General features: G+C 44.1%; 1 protein-coding gene across 2 annotated transcripts in view; it reads left to right on the top strand.

Moving 5' to 3' along the window:
* CLPB (ClpB family mitochondrial disaggregase) overlaps positions 1–19,558 on the top strand; it is a 150,542-nt gene that overhangs the window by 33,542 nt on the left and 97,442 nt on the right. For both annotated transcript variants that reach the window (XM_024572557.3, XM_024572556.3), the window contains exon 4: positions 18,606–18,709. In XM_024572557.3, the coding sequence (XP_024428325.2) occupies positions 18,606–18,709 (104 nt within the window). The remainder of the gene's footprint in view (positions 1–18,605; positions 18,710–19,558) is intronic.

Below are 19,558 nucleotides of genomic sequence, written 5' to 3'. Positions count from 1 at the left end.
ACATCACAAATTTGGAGGGGCACTTACTCTTTGCCAGGCACTGTTCTTGACAAAGATCCCTACCCTCATAGAGCTAATTTCTATACAGATGGTGGTCCCTGAGTAGAAAGAGGCAGAGACAAGACAATAAACAAATACAGTAAACCACAGGCCCTGACTGGTGTGGCTCAGTGGATTGAGTGCCAGCCTGCAAACCAAAGGGTCACCGGTTCGATTCCTGGTCAGGGCACATGTCTGGGTTGCAGGCCAGGTCCCCACTGGGGGGGTGGCGAGGGGCAGCGCGCAAGAGGCAACCACACATTGATGTTTCTCTCCCTGTCTTTCTCCTTCCCTTTCCCTCTCTCTAAAAATAAATAAAATCTTTAAAATATATATAGTAAACCACAAACTAAGTAAATAATATAATATATTAAAAGGTAAGACGTACTATGGGGTGGGGGGGGGAGTAGAATCTGGTAAAAGGGAATCTCAGGAGTACCTCCTCAGTCAGGGTGAGCAGGCCCCTCAGTCAGGGTAAGGTGCCCTGGGAGCAGTCCCGAAGAATTACCACATCCATACCAGCACGTCTGCCAGGAAGTTTCCCCTTATGAGAAGTGTGCCAATTCTCATCATTCACCAAATCCTCTGGTATCATATTGGCCAGGCCTGAAATGCCACCACCTTTTAATTGGATTTGGATAAGGGGAAGGTAGAAAGAAGGATAGCACCTCTTGATTCAAGGCTGAAAGCAGAAAACCTTCATCTCCCTTAGATGCTGGCAGTCAAAGATCCAAGGAGGTCCGAGAGCAGCCCGGTCATTTCCCCTCAGCTACCTTTGGAGAGCACTTGCTTCATGCGTTAGATCCCTGGGACGTAGAACAAAATAGCCTCTATTCTTAAGGAGACTGACTCCATGTGGACTCTTATTTATATATGTATTTATTATTTAATTTTGAAGAGTAAAGATAGTACTATTTTATTTAATTTTGAATAGGAAATATGGTGCTATAGAACAAAAAAATTTTCAAGTCTGTATGAGAACTTAACTCGTAATTTATGTCTTCCTTTTGTTTCCAAAAAGGGTTTGAGGTGACATAAATTAAAATACAAATATAAATGTACACAGGAGAGTTGAAACTGGATCAAGATCAGAAATCATATTGGTAAAAGGAAAGATAATTATATCAGGATTGAACCAGAGATTTGCTTTTCCAAAAATAGGTTTATTGTTTTTATAAAAATAATATAGAGAAGAAAGTAGCGGGGAACTGAATTCCCTCTATCTAGAGACCGATCGTTGTGTGTGTGTGTGTGTGTGTGTGTGTGTGTGTATAACTTCGCAAAGTGGGACCCTGCTGCACTCACTGTAAATCAGGTAATTAGTAGAATGAAGTATTAATTTGGACTGAAATTTCCCAATGAGCACGGCAAACAAGGAATACAGAGTTTTGTTTCTTCAGGAGAGGGGACCTTTGTTCTGACATTCTCTCATCTTATCATTTCATGCTCCAGCAAACATTTTTCAAACTCCACTGTGTCAGGTGCTGATGTGCCAGGCTATGAGGAGATGCAGATAGTAATCATCACAGTCCGTGCCTTAAGAAGCTTGCTTAGACTGCCGACATCAAGGACTTGAGTAATGTGATAACCATTGTCTTCAGTAGCCTTTCTGACAAAGATTGACCAACACTCTAGTAGGAAAATTCTTTTGCCAGCTCTAGTAACAGCTGGGGTGTAGTCTTGACTCAAGGAGCAGATACTGGGGGCTGTCCCCCTCTCCACAGTGAGCCCTCCAGAAGCCTCCTGCCGCAGGCACTGGTTTAGCCTGAGTCCGGGTGCCTCATTCTGTGTCATGTTCTGACCCAGTCCAGCTACAGGCTAAGGCCCAGGGGCCCAGGATGACCACTGTGACTTAGTATAGCCTTCACTGGCTCGTGCAAATATACCCAGCCTTCAGTTAAATTCAATTAGTTTTTCTGCAAGAAGGGAAAGAAATCCAATTTTACCAAACATGGACAGACGGTAGAAGGCACTTTGATGTTACAACCTCTCAGTGATGCTTTACTTAGTCACAAGTTCATAAGCAAGAAGGCTTAATTACTTAGGAAAACACAGGATTAAAACTGGACACAATGGCTGAGTATCCGCTCTTGGGCTACTTGATTCGAACCCATGCACCCAGTTCGTGTGTGGTGCAAACTTTGATGTGTGCTACGACAAGCTGAAAGTCGTGACCCCCCTCAGGGAAGCTCCTTCATATGGCATTTGCAGGATACGTAGGCGGAGAGGCAGGGCCTGCCAGGCCTGTTTGCTCAACTTTGATGTCCAAGCGGCCACAGGCCCCACTGTTTGCTCTTTCACTGAGGGTTGGATTTGGAGCCTCCTACCTTTCCCAGTGGACAATGGCCAGCAATGGAGTGTGACAACTGTTGACCATTCCAGGAGCCTGGCGGACCAGAACAGGGCTTTGGGAGATGCAGAGTCTGGGGGGCCAAAAGCTGTTCATAGGACAGCCATTTCTGCAGATGTAGCTTCCCTTAAAGCCTAGTGTTGGTTGGGTGCTTACAGTGGAGGTAAAAATAGTCTAATGAATTTTAGCAGGTACCAAATGCTGCTTGATCTTCTCTCTAGCAGCACTAAGGTATTTGTAAATTGAAAATTTAAGTCTTTCATCAGAGGTTACCTTCATCAGCGTTTGTGCAGGAGATAGTGGTTTAAAAGAAAAACAGTATGATTTAGATCCTTATAATTTCTAATTCCTCAAAAAAAAAGAAGCTGTCAAAACACATGTCTGATAAAGGAATAGTATCCAGAAGATGTAAATAACTCTTATAAATCAATAAGGAAAGGACAAACAACTTCATTTTTTTTAAATGGGCAAAAAATTTGAGCAGATATCTCTTTACCAAAAAAGAGATGGATAGTGGATAAGCACATGAAAAGATACTCAACGTTAGTCATTTATCGAAATGTAAATTAAAATCATAATGAGATACCACTACATATCTATTAACTACAATGGCTAAAATTTAGAAAAACTGACAATACGAAGTGCTGACAGAGTTACAGAATAATTGTCATTGCCGTAGGGGTGCATGTCGGTATAGCCACTTTGGAAAACACTTTGGCGGCTTCTTATAAAGGTAAAACATATTTGCTATACAACCCAGTAATACCAACTCCTAGGTATTTGCCCACAAGAAATAAAGACTTACATCTGCAAAAAGACCTGCATGTAAATATGTAAAAGAGCTTTATTCAAAATCTCCAAAAACTAGAAATCACTCACATGTCCGTCACTGCTGAGTAGACAGATGATGGTACGTCCATGCAGTGGGCCACCACACAGCAATAAAAAAAAAAGCTATTCATACATTCAACACATGGACAAATCTTAAAAGCCCTATGCTGAGTTAAATAAAGCCAGACACAAACAGCTACCTACTGTGTAATTCCATTTATATGACAGTCTGGAAAAGGCAGTAGTGTAGGGGCAGAAATTAGTGGCTGCTAGAGTTTAGGAGTGGGAGGAAGGGCTCAAAGGAGCTTTTGGGGTGATAGAAATATTCTAAATCTTGATTATGATTTTGGCTTTACAATCAAAACTCATCAAATTGTGCATCTTCAAAGGGTGAATTTTACTGTGCATAATTGATACTAAAATGACTTATTAAAAAACTTTTAAAAAGGTCATCGTCCCCATCTAATTTTCGTTATTAGTTGTGACCAGTGGCATACTGAGAACTCCTGTTGTAGTGTCAGAATGAGCCTTGTTGCTTAGGGTCACCTGGGATGTTTGGAATTCTTACTGTTGATGGTATGTCACACTAAAGTACTGTATGTTCGGACCGCTAAGGAAGGATGGAGATTTGTGAATTCATGATTCTTGGTGTCATGAAGTATAGTTACTGATGAATAACTGTAGATTCACTACACGTGTGGTATAGGGTCAGCACATATAAATTCACAGTGTCATATGGTTCTTTATAGCATGGAGAAAGTGTGGGGAGTTTGCCTCCCATCCCACATCATACTTGGGTTCCTTGTCCCTGGACTGCCAAGCAGGGAGACCACCTAAATAATGTGGCCGCTGTGGTGCTTCAGGAACCAAACATGCCAAAAGAATGGGGTGGTGATGAAAGATTCAGATTTCAGTCCATTTGGGCTGGCTGGTTGCTTTGAAAGCCCCTGCCTCAGGGAAAGTGAGACCGCGAGGCAGAGCACAAAGTTCCAGCAGAACTGTTTGAAATTCCCCACCAGAGTCTCCCTCCCTCCTCTGTCGTTTGTCCTGGAGTGCATTTCATCAGCATCGGAAGGACTGCTTCCCGGCACTGCCTTCCCTGCTTGGCCAGGGTCCCTGAGGAGCTGAGCTAATGAGTGGATAACACGCATTTGCCAAGGCCTTCCTGGATGTGGTACCTGGGCTTTGTTAATTTTAAAATGCCGCCATCCTTGGCTGAAGACCATTTAATTCCCTCTCACAGCAGTCATTTATTTTTAGCATTTGCTTATTTTCCCTCCACCTTACTGAGGAGAGGAAGGCATTAAACCCTCTTTGAGAAACCAGCATCCCAAGCCAAACGGCTGTCCTGCAGAAGAGGTTTTGCAGGCCTTTCTTTGTGAGGCTGACAACTCCACAGGTGTTCTTAGAGCAAAGAGCCGATGCTGCTCTTGCAGCTGGACCAGGGGCAGCCTTCCTAGGACATTCTTCTTCCTTGCTGCCAGTCAGAGACAAAGCTGGTAGAGCACCCATGCACCTGTGTTTCAGTGCAGGTTCTTAGGGGCCCTGACCACACAGAGGTTTCTCCCGCCTTAGAGGCCTGCAGCCTCTTCCCAGGGTTCCCAGCCTACTTTTGGCCTGGCTACGTGCTGCAGAGTGGGGCTTCCTTCAGCCTGAGGAGGCTGGGTTTTGTGCTGTCGGATCACCTGATGGTAGTAATGAGGCTGGCTGTGGTTGATTGGGTGCTTTCTGTGTGCCAGGCCCATAGTTGATCACTTCCCATGCTGGCTGTTTTCCTCACTGCAATCCTTAAAGGGAGGGATTATGATCCCTATTTTACAGACAGGGAAAATGAAGCTCAGAGATACCCAAGAGTGTCTAGTAAATGAGGGAGGCAGCCAGCATTTGAATTCAGGTCGCTAAACCCCAAGCCCTTAACCTTTTCATTGGCCTACACAGCCTGTGGCGGGAGGAGGGGGCAGGGAGCTAGGCCATGGGATGGACCAAGGGTTGCTGGGACCAGGAGTCAGGTCATCTCAGTCAGAGTTTCTTGGTGAACAGCTATGTGTTGGAAGATTATGAAAAATATAAAAACAGACAACGCTTGTCCCAAAAAGCTGACAGAAAAGGGATAAAATGTGCCTCACTTTACATGAGGCAGAATGTGGTCCATACTCCAGAGAAGACCACCTATAGTGCCGGGGGGAGATCATGAAAGGAGGCCCTTTCCTGATCTCCAAAATATATAAAGAACTCACACGACTCCACTCCAGCAAGACAAACAACCCAATTAAAAAATGGGCAAACGACTTGAACAGACACTTCTCAAGGAAGACATACAGAGGGCCCAGAGACATATGAAAAGATGCTCAGCATCACTAGCCATCAGAGAGATGCAAACTATAACCACAATGAGGTACCATCTCACACCAGTCAGAGTGGCCAACATAAACAAATCCACAAACAAATGTTGGAGAGGATGCGGAGAAAAGGGAACCCTAGTGCACTGTTGGTGGGAATGCAGGCTGGTGAGGCCACTGTGGAAAACAGTATGGAATTTCCCCAGAAAACTAAAAATGGAACTGCCCTTTGACCCAGCAATTCCGCTGCTGGGATTATACCCTAAGAACCCTGAAACACCAATCCAAAAGAGCCTGTGCACCCCAATGTTCATAGCAGCACAATTTACAGTAGCCAAGTACTGGAAGCAACCTAAGTGCCCATCAGCAAATGAGTGGATCCAAAAACTATGGTATATTTACACAATGGAATTCTACACAGCAGAGAGAAAGAAGGAGCTTATACCCTTTGCAACAGCATGGATGGAACTGGAGAGCATTATGCTAAGTGAAATAAGCCAGGCGGTGAGGGACAAATACCATATGATCTCACCTTTAACTGGAACATAATCAATAGAAGAAAAAAGCAAACAAAATATAACCAGAGACATTGAAGTTAAGAACAGTCTAACAATAGCCGGGGGGCGAGGTGGGGGGGGACATTGGGAAGAGGGGATTACAGGAACTACTATAAAGGACACATGGACAAAACCAAGGGGGAGGGTCGAGGTGGGGGAGGGAGATGGGTTCAGCTGGGGTGGGGTGGAGGGATGGGGAGAAAAGGCATACAACTGTAATTGAATAACAATACAAATTTAAAAAAAAAGAAAGAAAAAAAATAAAAAATATATAACTACCCCCCCCCCAAAAAAAAGAAAGGAGGCCCTTTATGAGTGGGGCCTGAAAGATGGACAAGATTTTGATTGTTAAAGGTGGAGGGTAAGGACAGCATTTCTGGAATTTGGGCCATTGTAAGCGTAGGTTCACAAAGGTAAAAAAGTAGGAGTCTGCCAGAGCTAGTAGAAGAACTGGCAGGGTCTGGAGACCAGAGAGAGTGAAGGAAAGGCCTTGCCCAACACTGACCGCGATCCTCTCAGGCTGTGACAGTCCCGCACGTGGTGGGCTGTGGGGCCAGATTACCCCAGTTCAAATCCAAGCTCTTCCTCTTGCTAGTTCTGTGCCTTGGCATGTTCTTTTACTTATCTGTGATTGTTTACTCAATCATAAAATGGAGATAATAAGCAGATTACCTCCAAAGGCTGTTTTGATGGATAAATGTGTAAATACATGTAAAGTGGTCAGAACAATGCTTGCCATATAGTAATCACTTGTTAAGTGTTTGCTACATTAGTTAGTAGTAGTATAGTAGTAGGGGTAGTCCCTCAATAATAATTATTAATAATTGTCACCATTATTATTCATTATAAATATTAATTATCATCATCACCATCACTGCAGGAAGGCTTTGGAGATTCTTTTTCCAGTCCTCTTTATCTGAGAAGCTGGGCCTAGAACATGGGACCCAGAGCAGGGCACTTTGATGAGTGCTGGCTCTTGTCCCAGGTGGCCACCTGCCCAGTGCAGGACAGTGCCCAGTATTTCCCAGCAAGGAAGGGTGGGTGAGGGTGCTGGCTAGGTGCCCAGAACGCCAGCACCATGCCCCCCCAGAAAAGTGTGCCGAGCTTGACATTTCTCCCACCCACCGCTGCTGCTGTGGCTGATTATCTCTGAGTAACAAAGAGTCATTTCTAATCCCATTTGGAATCGTTGCTGAAGATAATCCTGTTTCGTTGTAATGATATTCCAATTCCAACATGCACCCGATTCTAGTTTGGCAGGCGCATGCCTTGACCTCAGGCAACTCAAGACACTGCTCTCTGGAAAGCAGTGCCAGCTCATTTGCCTAACATGACAGTCTCAGGGTGCCCCCCCCTTCTCCAATGCTGTATCCTGTCTTGGGGTTCTGTGTTCAGTGCTGTCTCCATGGTGAGTATCAGTTGGGACCAGGAGAGCGTCCAGTGCTCACCCAGTTCAGCTGCTTGGGGAGGGGCGTTTCATTTCTAGGGACTGTGATATGGTCCACTCCTGTACTTCTTTACAGACATCAGAGCCACGGGGCTCTGTCCTATGCAGTAGTTATATCACTGATTTCATCGAGACCATGATTAAATGCCTGTCAAATTGGCAGATTAAATGGAGCTTACAAGGTAGCAGTTTTCTTGAGTTAAAGAATTGGGGACGTGAGAAAAGAAGTCAGTGGACTAGAGCAATGGTTAAATCTGTGGTGGTAAAAATTAACAGAGATGAATGTTTCAGTCTACAAGTAAAACCAAGAATCAACTCTAAAATGCACATTGAGAGACCCAACGTAGCAGCGCTGGCACATAAAGCCCAGGAGCTGACAGAAAGCTCTGTGTGTGTGTTAACGGTGCAGTGTAAGGCCCCAGCAGTGAATTGACTCAACAGGCATGTCCTGGCCTGTACTAGACCCTGTGTGCGAGGAAACAGACGGTCAGGCACCGCCCCTGCTTTGGGGACCACATCATCTAGATGTGTGTGACACACAGGGTCCGGCACGGATAACGCTCCCTTTTTATTACATAAAATGTTTTATTACAAAGTCATAAACATAATTCTGTGACATAACAGCATCACTCAAGCACCCCATATGACATTTTAAGGGAAATGTTCAAACTGCCGCCCCTCTCCTGCAGGACATTCACATACCCTACCAACCACACTCAAACGAGCGTTACTTCTGCCCGTCCCTGTAGTAAGTAACAAGGACTCCGAAAGAACACGGCCTGCGTTTAAAACCTAGTTCTACCACTTACTAGCTCGGTGTCCTGGTCTGCGAAGTATGTATAATGATAACCCTTATCTCAGCGTAGGGTGGTGGTTTGGTTTTCTTATTGTTATTTTTGTTCAAAGTCTTGAAAGATAAACCAGCCCCATTATACTCATGGATCATTTGCCTAGAGAGAGCCTGGTCTGGGCCCATACTGTGGTAAGAATCCCTAACAACCAGGGCTTACCCATATTGATGAGCCCGTAGGTTTGGTGGCCATGTATTATGAACCACAGATTGAAAGACATGGAAAGGTATTTTGGAAGAGGCTAAGGAAGTGGAGGGCACAACTGGGGTTGTGCTGTAACTCTTGTGATGGGTGGTCTTGATTCCATGGCCCTCTGCTTACTGTGTTGGGAAAGGCCTGTGTCATGCCTTTCTTGAGGCTTGCCCCAAATTATCTAACCCTGTCTGGGCCTCCCTTTGATGTTGATCCTTCTCCATCTGAATTGGACTTCTCATCCCGACTAGCTGCTGTGATCTGCTTTACTTTAACTACCATCTGAAAGTATCCCTGTTCCTAGTGCATAGTAGAGGCGCAGTAACTAAGGGATAGCATGGCAGACTAATGGATGGTTGAATGACGAGAACCAGTGTCGTTTAGGGGACTGTGCAATAGGTTTGGCCCCAGACGGACTTGGATTTGGATCTTGGTTCCCGTTCTTACTTAATATGCACAATGGGCAACTCATATTGTCTTGCTGAGCCTCAGTTTATTCACTTATAAAATGAGACTAGTACCTCATTGCAAGTGGTTCTATGGATTTGAAATAGTGAATGTAAGTGCTTAACACACTGTGGCTACTTTATCTACACAGATACTGTGCTTTCCACCTTAATCTTTAGTTGCCTAAGGAAGCTGGCTTTAAAAAGAAAACTGTTTTTCCGTCCCTCTTCCCCCCTCCAGCTCATGCCCCCATGCCACAGGATCTCTAGATGTGATACATGCCATTTACCTTTGGTCTGGCCGCCCTGCTTTCCCGACCAGCCAGTAGACCAAATGCGACACAGCTCATTTGACTTTCTAGCAAACCTCCTGAGCTGTGACCTCTTTGCCTCCTCCCTCATTGAGGTGTGCATTGGGTTGAGAATACAAAGGCCAACTCTTTGTCTTCTCTTCGGGACGGATGATACTCATCACAGTGACCCTGTGCTGTGGATGTGGGGGGTAGAGGGAGGAGTTGGCAGAGCCTCTCCTGAAGCTCAGCTTTGTGTAGGGACGAACTGGAGCGGGGATCACTGCCCTTCTTGCTTCACCAACTCCAGCTACTCACCAGCCGTCTTTGACATGCGCCTCGCCCAGCATAGGCCTCAGCTCACACCACAGATTTCCTCACTCTTTTGTAAACAGTGTAACAACCCCAAGCTCCTCTGGCCACTGAGAGCAGAAAACCTTAACATCGATCAATGTAACTGTCTTCCCATGCACTGTGACACCCTACTGCCCTAAAAGTGGGAGCTCATCAAGGTCAGTGCAAGCCATCCTTCCTACATGTGCTCCCACCTCTAATTATACAACCTGACCAGCCAGTTAAAACAGGCCTCGTGGGAGCTGTGGCTTCAGAGGGAGTTTTCATGAGTCCCAGGAACTGCCACGGAGGGGCCACATCATGTTCGTTTTCTCAGCTTTGTCTGGGAATTGCCTGCAGCCCAGAAATGGGCTGGTGCTCAGGGGAGGAGTGCTGAGGATTTCCACAGCCAAACTGCCTGTGGTCTCTTTTGGTGGGAGAGGACTGGGTGAGGTTGAGACAGTTGCCCTCCACCTTTCTCCCCCATCCCCCACCAACTAAGTTAATGATTTATTTATTCTTCCTTCATTCATTTGTTCATGCACTCATTCAGAAAACATCTGTTGACCACTTACAGTGATTCAGGTACTGATCAAGGAGCTGGGAAAGAAAGTTGAGACATGGCCCTTGCCTAGTAGGCTGGTGAGAAACACAAATAAAAGTCAACAGGCAGTGACGATACACTGTGATGAGGGTCAGCCTCTGGCGGGGGGGGGGGGGGGGGGGGGGGGGCTGGGTTCTGTGCAGAAAAAAGAGGAAGGGCGTGCGTCCAGGCCAGAAGACCGAAGGCTCAGTTGCGTTGGTTTCTGGATCACTGAGGAGCCCTGCAGGTGAATGAGGGCTAGTCATTTGAAGCAAGGGGACGACATTCCTAGCAGGAGGAGTGTCGTATTTGACGAGTAGTGCTCAGGGAGTTCATTGTTTTCACTGGGTCCTTAATTCTTCAGTCCCCATGATCACTGTGGGCATAGGAGTCAGGAGTTCTGCAATTGTGAGACTCTGAAGGAATAAACTTTTGGAACAAATTGTCAGATTCAATTAATGACTAATAGGGGAATCACCCCTTTTTAAAATCACCTGTCCATGTTTCTGCACATGTATCCAGCCTGTTTCTGCACATACACCCAGCTTCATCATGTTTCACAGTGTGCGTCTACCACATTTAATGTATCCGTTCCCCATGGTGGACACTTGATTGTCTACAGCTCCCCACCACCACAGAGTGCTGTGATGAGTGCCCAGTGTTGCCCTTTGTGGACCTGTGTAAGAATTCCTCTGGGGTATCTGTACTCAGGAGCAGCAGTGCTGGGCTAGAGGGTAAGGTACTTTCATTTGACAAAGTATTGTAAGATCGGCTTCCAGAAAGGCTGCACCAGTCTCTCCCTGGACAGTGCACAAAGAGTCGCAGAACCCCATGTCCTCACCTACACTTGGCATTTTTCAGCTATCTAACTTTTGGTAATATGTTGAATTTAAAGTGATACTGTGTTTTAGTCTGCATTTCTCTAGTAACAAATGAGCTTGAGGATATCTCTTCATATACTTAGGAATATTTTTTATTTGTCTGTTTCCTCCTGTAGGAATTAACTATTTATATCCTTGCCTCATTTTTTGTTGGGCTGCTAAAAACTGCGTTGAGACAAAGTGCTCCTAGAGAAGTTACCTATCTGGGAGTTAATATTGGGAAGTGAGGGGCAATAGAGCAGAGTAATAAGAATGTGGACCCTGTAGCTCGTCTGCCCAGGACACCTTACAGCTGAATGATCTTGGACAAGTTACTTAACTCCTTAGTGCCTCAGCTTTTTTTATGTGTGACCTACTTCATAGGGTTGTTGTAAAGATTAAATGTGTTAGAATATACATAGTATTTAAAATAGCATCTGGCATGAAGAAGTATATACAAAGGTTAGCTTTCGTTATTAGACTACTGTCTTCCTCTTACTTAGCCAACACTCTATACCTTGAGAAAATAGATGCTTGTACCAGCAGGCCGTAGAAACAGGGCAGAGAGAAAATAGCTCGTAGCCAGAACCGAAGCTTACCATTCCTTCTCACATGTGTAGCTTGCGGAGGGCTTGGGCTCTGGACCTGTATTCTCCAGTCTGCCTCCGGCCAACTTTCAAGACCTGACCATTTCTGATTCACCAGATTTTCAGGCCTGCCTGGCCCCTAACCAGCACGGCTAGCTTTGTCCTGTTGCTGCTCCTCCGTCAGCCTGTCAGCCTGATGCTGTCCCTCACAAACTTCACCTTCAGTATTTGCAAGGCCCGTCCTTTTGGTGTATCAGTTCACTGGGGGGAGACGTTAGAACAGGATAGAATCTGACGGGCACACAGGAAGGCAAGTACTGCTCCTAGAGCCAAGTCACTAAAGGACAAACCCCCATTCTCTTGGGCTACAAGTGTTTTCTGACTCCCCCAGTTAGTAAGGGAAAGAGTGCATCTGGAGATTATCTCTAGCTTTGAGGTTGGTACTGGCATTGGTAGGCATATCTTTCCACAGACCACCAAAGGCCACGTCCTGAGCTGGCTGGGCAAATTGCCGATATTCTTAAGCCTTTGCCCAGTGAATACGTGTGGAGTAGTCAGTGTAGTTACTTTGAGTGGAGATGTTTTTCATGGTGTCTTCTGCCCCACTTCAATCTAGCTGTTAAAACCACGAAGGCTGGGGTGGGGTGGAGGGATGGGGAGAAAAGGCAGACAACTGTAATTGAATAACAATAAAAAATTTAAAAAAAAAAAAAAAAAAACCCACGAAGGCCTAGCTCATACACTACAAGCCCGTTTGGTTCCAGCTACTTAAATTTAAGGCAGTAATGCCTAAACTACAAAATGGCGGCTAGCATGCCCCACCAGAACAGAGGGGAGGCTACAGTTGTCCTCTGGTGAGTCACCTTGAAGAGTAGTGCCTGCCTCCCCTTGTGCCATCACATTCTGATTTTAGGGCTAACCCTGGACTCCCCTTGTCAGCCAGGTGTGCCAACTCACCATCTCCCCATGGAAGTCACCTTCCCCAAAAGCAGTTCTAAATTTGGGGATTTGTTTCTACTTCAGCAAAAAATGTCAGAGAGGCAGAAATCAATTCATTTTTCAGTCTCTTCACTGCTGTTCCTAGTTACTGTTTCTTTAGCCTTGCCCTCTGGTACCAGTATATTCCTTGGTTTTTGGCTGCTTGCTTCATTGGTGGTCTACTATTCTGCCTCAGCCTCTAGTCCTTGCCATCTGACTTGGCTTCTGACCCTCTGCCTCATGGTCTTTGGACCCTTGGTTCTGTTTTGATTATGGATTTCTTGGCACTCCCAGCCTTTCCTTAGCTTTCTCTCACCTGGCTAGTCTCCTACTCTGTTTCTGCCCTGCTGCAGCCCACAGGTCCACGAAGTTATTTTGGTCACCAAAGCTAACCATAGTCATGTAGCCCTCCAGCCTGATCAGGCTGGTTTCTCCAAGAAGGGCCTGATCCTCATGGAACTCTGGGTTGGGTGCACATGGTGGCTGTTAGGTGAAAAGCCGATTAGCTACCTGGCAAGGTGTTTGGTGCCGTTCTTGGCCACTGAGCAGCCACAGTTCCATTAGTCCTAGCTATATCCCACAGTGGGGCTGCTGCCTTTTGAATTTTTATTAAAATTGGGAGGAATCTTCTCTGAGGTTGCAGAATGAGTCACTAGCCTAGATACTTGCCCTCTTTGGCCTTCAAGTTTGTGAAGTGAATTGCCCATTCCCTTTATGGGTTTAGCAGCCCCAGGGCTGAGCCTAGTCATTCTCCTCTCCCCATCCTGCCAGACCACTGTCTGCCCTCTGGGGCCAAGGGCAGCATACTTGGTTGCTTGGACACGTCTTGCAGTCTGCAAATTAGACACATAGAATCAATACTCATGAACCTAGAGAGGCCCAGGTACCATAGTTAGTGACACTAGTTGCCTGGAGGGACAGCCTGCCATGGAAGGGGACATAATTGAATAATGATTGGATACAACAGCTGAGGATTAACCAAATTATGTCCCTTTGAGTTTAGATCGACAAACCCTTCTCTTTTAGACTTTAAAAACAAGCTAACTTGTTCAGAATATAGAAGAGCTGCCTTCTTAATATAGGAATATGCCAGCATGAGTTCTGGAAGTGATCAAGTACAAATCTGATGTGTACTTTGGCCCAGACTCATGTTGTTATCACCAGGATTGTATGGACAAAGGGATAAGAGCTCATAGTTGTGGAACTCCTTCTATGTCAGGCACTGTGGCGTTTTGCATACTTATCTCATAACCTATAAGGGAGGCATCGTTGTCTCCATTATTCTGGTAAGAAAATGGAGTCTCAGAGGTATACTGTGTTGTCCAAAACCATAGTCAGTAAATGATAGAGCTTGGATTTGGACCCAGGTCTCGCTGTGCCTATTTTAAAATGGCATGCTGTCTTCCCAATTTAAGTGTCTCCGTTCATACTTCTCTTGACTTCCCCACAGCCTAACCACAGGGTCAGGTACATAGAAATAATAACTAATGTTTGTTGAGCAATTATTATAGGTCAGTCACTGTTCTAAGTACTTTATATACATTAATAGCCATGTGAACTAGATATGCTTGTTATCCCTGGTAATTATGACATTGCAAAATGATGATTTTCTAATTTCATCCTTCTTCCACATTAATTACTTATCATTCTACAATAAGGAAGAGTTTCCCCTTCTCTATTTTGACTTATTAATTTATTTTCAATGCAGACTCGTGGAATCTTATTTTACTCAATGGTTATAATCCATAGCTGTCATTATTCACGCTGATGCTTAGATTGTCCCAGATTTTAAAGCCAATGTACTTAAACTCTCTACCACACTACCTTTCATCAGATACTATTCCTCACTACCTTCAGTTAGTTTGCCCATCTGTAATCACCCGTTTGTACCCTCTTGTGAGAACCTGACAGACTCTGCTATGAATTAAATATATGGGTTTTAAACGTGGGTTTTAGCTGCTTAGAGGCCCTTTTCATTTCTCTTTGGGATCTTAATCCATATCTTGGATAAATTACCTGTGACAGCTGTCCGCTGCCTGCCAGGAGATCCTTTTAGGTAAGGTGAGTAGACACAGGAGACTCACCTGCCTGTGTTAGATCAGATGTGAAAGAACTTCAACTATGTGGGAGATGGATTCTGGTTCTTTGACTTACTGGTGAGGACTGTGTGTTTGTGTGTATGGGTATTATTGAAATTCAATCATCCACTCAGCAAATAATTGAGCCAATAATTGAGTTGAAGGAAATGAAATTCAAACCAAATGGTACAGGGGAAACCATCAACACTGCTGGTTACAAATATTAAAAAACTAACAAGAAAAACAAAAAGACTATACATGTGCTTTTTAACAATTACAATAATTTTTTAAAAATTCTTGCCATTTACACCTTCAAAACCATTAACAGTATTGAAGGTTATTAAGCAAAATTTAACATATTCAAAGGAAAAAAAAAACGGACAAAGGACATGAATAAGGGATTTGTGAAAAAAGAAACTCAGCTGACTGCTAAACATACTCTTTTTGAAGTCTAACCTCACTAGAGGAGTTCTGGCTAAGATGGAGGTGTAGGTAAATAGACTTTGCCTCCTCGCACAACTGAAAGAAGGCAACAACCAATTTAAAAACAAAATCAACCAGAAATGCCAGAAACTCAAACTGTATGGAATTCCAACAACCAAAGAGTAAAAGAAGAAACATTCATCCAGATTGGTAGGAGGGACGGAGATGGGCAGCCCAGGTGGAGAGGATGCATGTCAAGGCAGCCGCTCGAAGACTGAGCAGTCCCACATTTGTGTGCTGATAAACCAGGAGGAACAACTACGAAGCAAGGCAGACTGAGAAACCCAGGGTTCCAGTGTGGGAAAAATAAAGCCTCAGAACCTCTGGCTGTTAAAATCTGTAGGGGTTATGCCAGCAGGAGAAACTGCCAGTCACTTACAACAGGGGCAAGAGCTGACCAAGTGGCATCGTTGTCTCTCTGACCTCTTCCCCACATGCAGCACCACAACGTGGCAAAGTGGGTTGCCCCAGCGAATACTTAAGACTCCACCCCTTACAAGGTAGCAGGTGCACTGAGACAAAGAAATATGGTCCAAATGAAAGAACAGATCAAAACTCCAGAAAAAGAACTAAGCAATGAGGAGGTAGCTAACCTATCAGTGCAGAATTCAAAACACTGGTAATCAAGATGCTCACAGAATTGATTGAGTATGGCCACAAAAATAAAGGAACAAGTGAAGGCTATACAAAAGAAATAAAGCAAAATATACAAGGAACCAACAGTGAAGGGGAGGAAACTGAGATTCAAATTAAAGATTTGGAACAAAAGGAAGAAATAAACATTCGTCTGGAACAGAATAAAGAAACAATTCCAAAAAATGAGGAGAGGCTTAGGAACCTCCAGGACAACTTTAAACGTTCCAATATCGGAATCAAAGGGGTGCCAGAAGGAAAAGAGGAAGATCAAGAAATTGAAAACTTATTCAGAAAAATAATGAAAGAAAACTTACCCAAACTGGTGAAGGACATAGACATACAAGTCCAGGAAGCTCAGAGAGTCCCAAAGAAGTTGGACCCAAGGAAGAACACACCAGGGCACATTATAATTACATTACCCAAGATTAAAGATAAGGAGAGACTCTTAAAAGCAGCAAGAGAAAAGGAGATAGTTATACCTACAAAGGAGTTCCCATAAAGCTATCAGCTGATTTCTCAAAACCTTACAGGCAAGAAGGGGCTGGAAAGAAGTACTCAAAGTCATGAAGGTCAAGGACCTACATCCAAGATTATTCTATGCAGCAAAGCTATCATTTAGAATGAAAGGGCAGATAAAGTGCTTCCCAGATAAGGTCAAGTTAAAGGAGTTCATCATCACCAAGCCATTATTATATGAAATGTTAAAGGGACTTATCTGAGGAAAAGAAGATGATCAAAAATATGAACAGTAAAATGACGAACTGAACTACAACAACTGAACCTAAAAAACAAAAACAAACTAAGCAAACAACTAGAACAGGAACAGAATCACAAATGGAGACCACATAGAGAGTTATCAGTGGGGAGGGGACAGGGGGAGAATGGGGGGAAAAGTACAGGGAATGAGAACCATAATTGGTAGGTACAAAATAGACAGGGGGAGGTTAAGAATAGCATAGGAAATGGAGAAACCAAAGAACTTATATGTACGACCCATGGACATGAACTAAGGGGGTGGAATGCTGGAGGGAGGGAGATAAGGGGAGGGAAAAAATGGGACAACTGTAAAGCATAATCAATAAAATATACTTTTAAAAATTTAAAAAATATAAGTCCAACCTCACTAGAAATCAGAGAAATGCAATTTGAAACAGCAGTGTGATTTCATTTCTGTTTTATCAACTTAACACATTATGAAAAAGAAAACAACACTATTGTGGTGAAAGGAAAGCACAGCAGTTACTCTCCTTCATCCTTTGCCAGTGAGACTAAAAATTCACACAGTCTCTCTGAAAGGTAGTTTAGTGATATTTATCAAAACTCTTAAAAATGCTTATACTTTTGACCTTGGACTTCGTGTCCTAGGAATTTATGCAAAGGAAGTAATCAGAGATATTATGTTATTGAAATATTTTAAATAATCTAATTGTTTTACAGTACAGGATTGGCTAAGTAAAGAACAGTCTATAGTGGAATACTGCACAGTCATTAAAAATAGTGTGATAGACAAATATTTAAAACATGGAAGGTGTGAGTATATATATGTTTATGTAGGGTTTATGTATGATCCCATTTTGTAAAAAAGTATATATATATGTATATACATTGGAAAAGCTAGAAGGATGTTTTCTTCTTGATTATGTATATTTCTGAATTTCCTATAGTGAACACGAGCCCTTTTTTATTAGGAAAAAGAAAGCATTTGCGGGAACACTACATAATGGAAAGGAAGCTCAGATATACAGAACCCTTCCTGGGTCAAGCACTATGCTCAGTGCTTTATACATTTACTGAATATAACCTCACAACAACCCTGTGGAGGCTCCTGCCTCTGGTCCTGCTCCCTGCAGTCCGTTTGCATACAACCACTGGAGCGATTCTTCCAAAAGCAAAGGCTTGGAAGGAAATACACCAAACTATAAGTAGTGGTTACCATTGGAACTTAGATTAAGAAGATGGATATAAGGGGAGACTTTCATTTTTAATTTAATATTTCAATATAGTTTCAGTTTTTTAAATTTGTGCATCTTTTGAAGTGGGGAGGAAAAGTGTATGTTGTCATGTCACTTCCCCTTTAAGCCCTTCAGTGGCCTCCCTCATCTCCCACTGGTCTTCCCCTTACACTCTCTACCCCAGCTCTGCTCTCTTTAGGTGAAGCACTATATTCTTTTGCCTCTACGATTGGTAAATGCATTGGGTCCTCCCACTCTACCATCCCAGATCTGGCCATTCAGCCTTCAAGTTTTCATTACCTTAAATACCACTGGAAGGCCCTTCTTGATGTCCTCTCAGTTTCCCACTGAAAATGGTAACTTCTTTCATCATAGTCTTTATCACACTTCACTGTAATTTTATGATAAATTGTTGTCCTTTCCAGAAGACTGTAAGCTCCATGAGGGTACAGACCCAGGCACCTGCAATGCAACGGTGACTAAAACATAGCATTGGGTAAATAATAGCATTGGATAAATAAACACTTTGTCTTTTATAGTTGTGGAAACTGAGCCTTAGAGAGGCCTTAGATACTTGTCCAGAGCCTCTCAGCCAGAAGTTTCAGGCCCAGCTTTCCTACTCCTGCCATCGACACTTGCAGAGTTAATGTCCTTTCCATAGTACCATCTATGAGCAGAGGCACATCCAGTCCTCAAACATGCTTCAGGATCTGGGTGTCTACTTCCTGGGCCTTTCCTGCTTCTGACACCTCTGTCTTTTTGATTTCTTCAAGTGTGGTGCAGGTCCTGCTTGCTGCTGGTGCTGACCCAAACCTTGGGGATGATTTCAGCAGTGTCTATAAGACCGCCAAGGAGCATGGAATCCATTCTTTGGAAGGTAAGTGTGGACTACCCTGCTGTTCTGAGCACTCTACTCCCCGTGACTTGCAGGCAGCCTTGCTCCTTGCTAGCTCCGCCAGCAGCTCAGAGAGAGACCTGCCAAGTCCCTTATCCTCTGGGAACTCATGGAACAGATGCCCTTCGCAGCACTTTGGGCTTCTAAAACTTATGTCACTTCAGAAGTCTTGGGGAATAGCCCTGGCTGGTGTGGCTCGGTGGATTGAGCGCCGGCCTGTGAATGAAAAGGTCCCTGGTTTAATTCATCTTTAAAAAAAAAAAAAAAAAGAAGTCTTGGGGAATAAATTAGAGTCCTGACTTCATGAATGGGGTGAGGGTGAGGGGAACCTTCCCACTGGTGTTCTCGCAAAAGTGCCTCAGCCTGTGGAGCCACAGATGAGAGGACAGTGGAGCAGGTTTCCATAAAATAAGGCAACTGCATGGAATGTGGATTTGTTCCTTTTCTACTTGCTGCAAACTTACCCTGTCCCATCTCTGCCCCAGAACTAGAAAGCAGCCTCACTGGTTTCCTCAACCTCAGAAATTCCTCAGCACTGCTCTGAATACTGCTTTTTTCCTCTTCCTATATGTAAAATGCAATCCTATCCCTGGGACTGGCCCTTCACCTTACTGTGTGACCCAGGACAAATAGTGGACCTTCTCTGTGCTTCGATGTCAGTGCTTATAAAATGGGGTGGTCAAAAGTGTCTACCCAGGGTGTTGTGTAGGTGGTTGTTTGGGTTTCTTTAAAAGAAAGCGGTGGTGTGCACCTCTACCAGGGCTTGGTCACATGTTGTTGGAGGTTATCTGGGCAAGTCAGTCTGTGTTGCCTCTGATGAGTAGTTCGTCA

This window comes from Desmodus rotundus, chromosome 5, assembly GCF_022682495.2.
Source record: "Desmodus rotundus isolate HL8 chromosome 5, HLdesRot8A.1, whole genome shotgun sequence".
Lineage (NCBI taxonomy): Eukaryota > Metazoa > Chordata > Mammalia > Chiroptera > Phyllostomidae > Desmodus > Desmodus rotundus.
The sequence above is the reverse complement of the archived record's forward strand: the minus strand, read 5'-3'. Positions and strand labels throughout refer to the sequence as shown.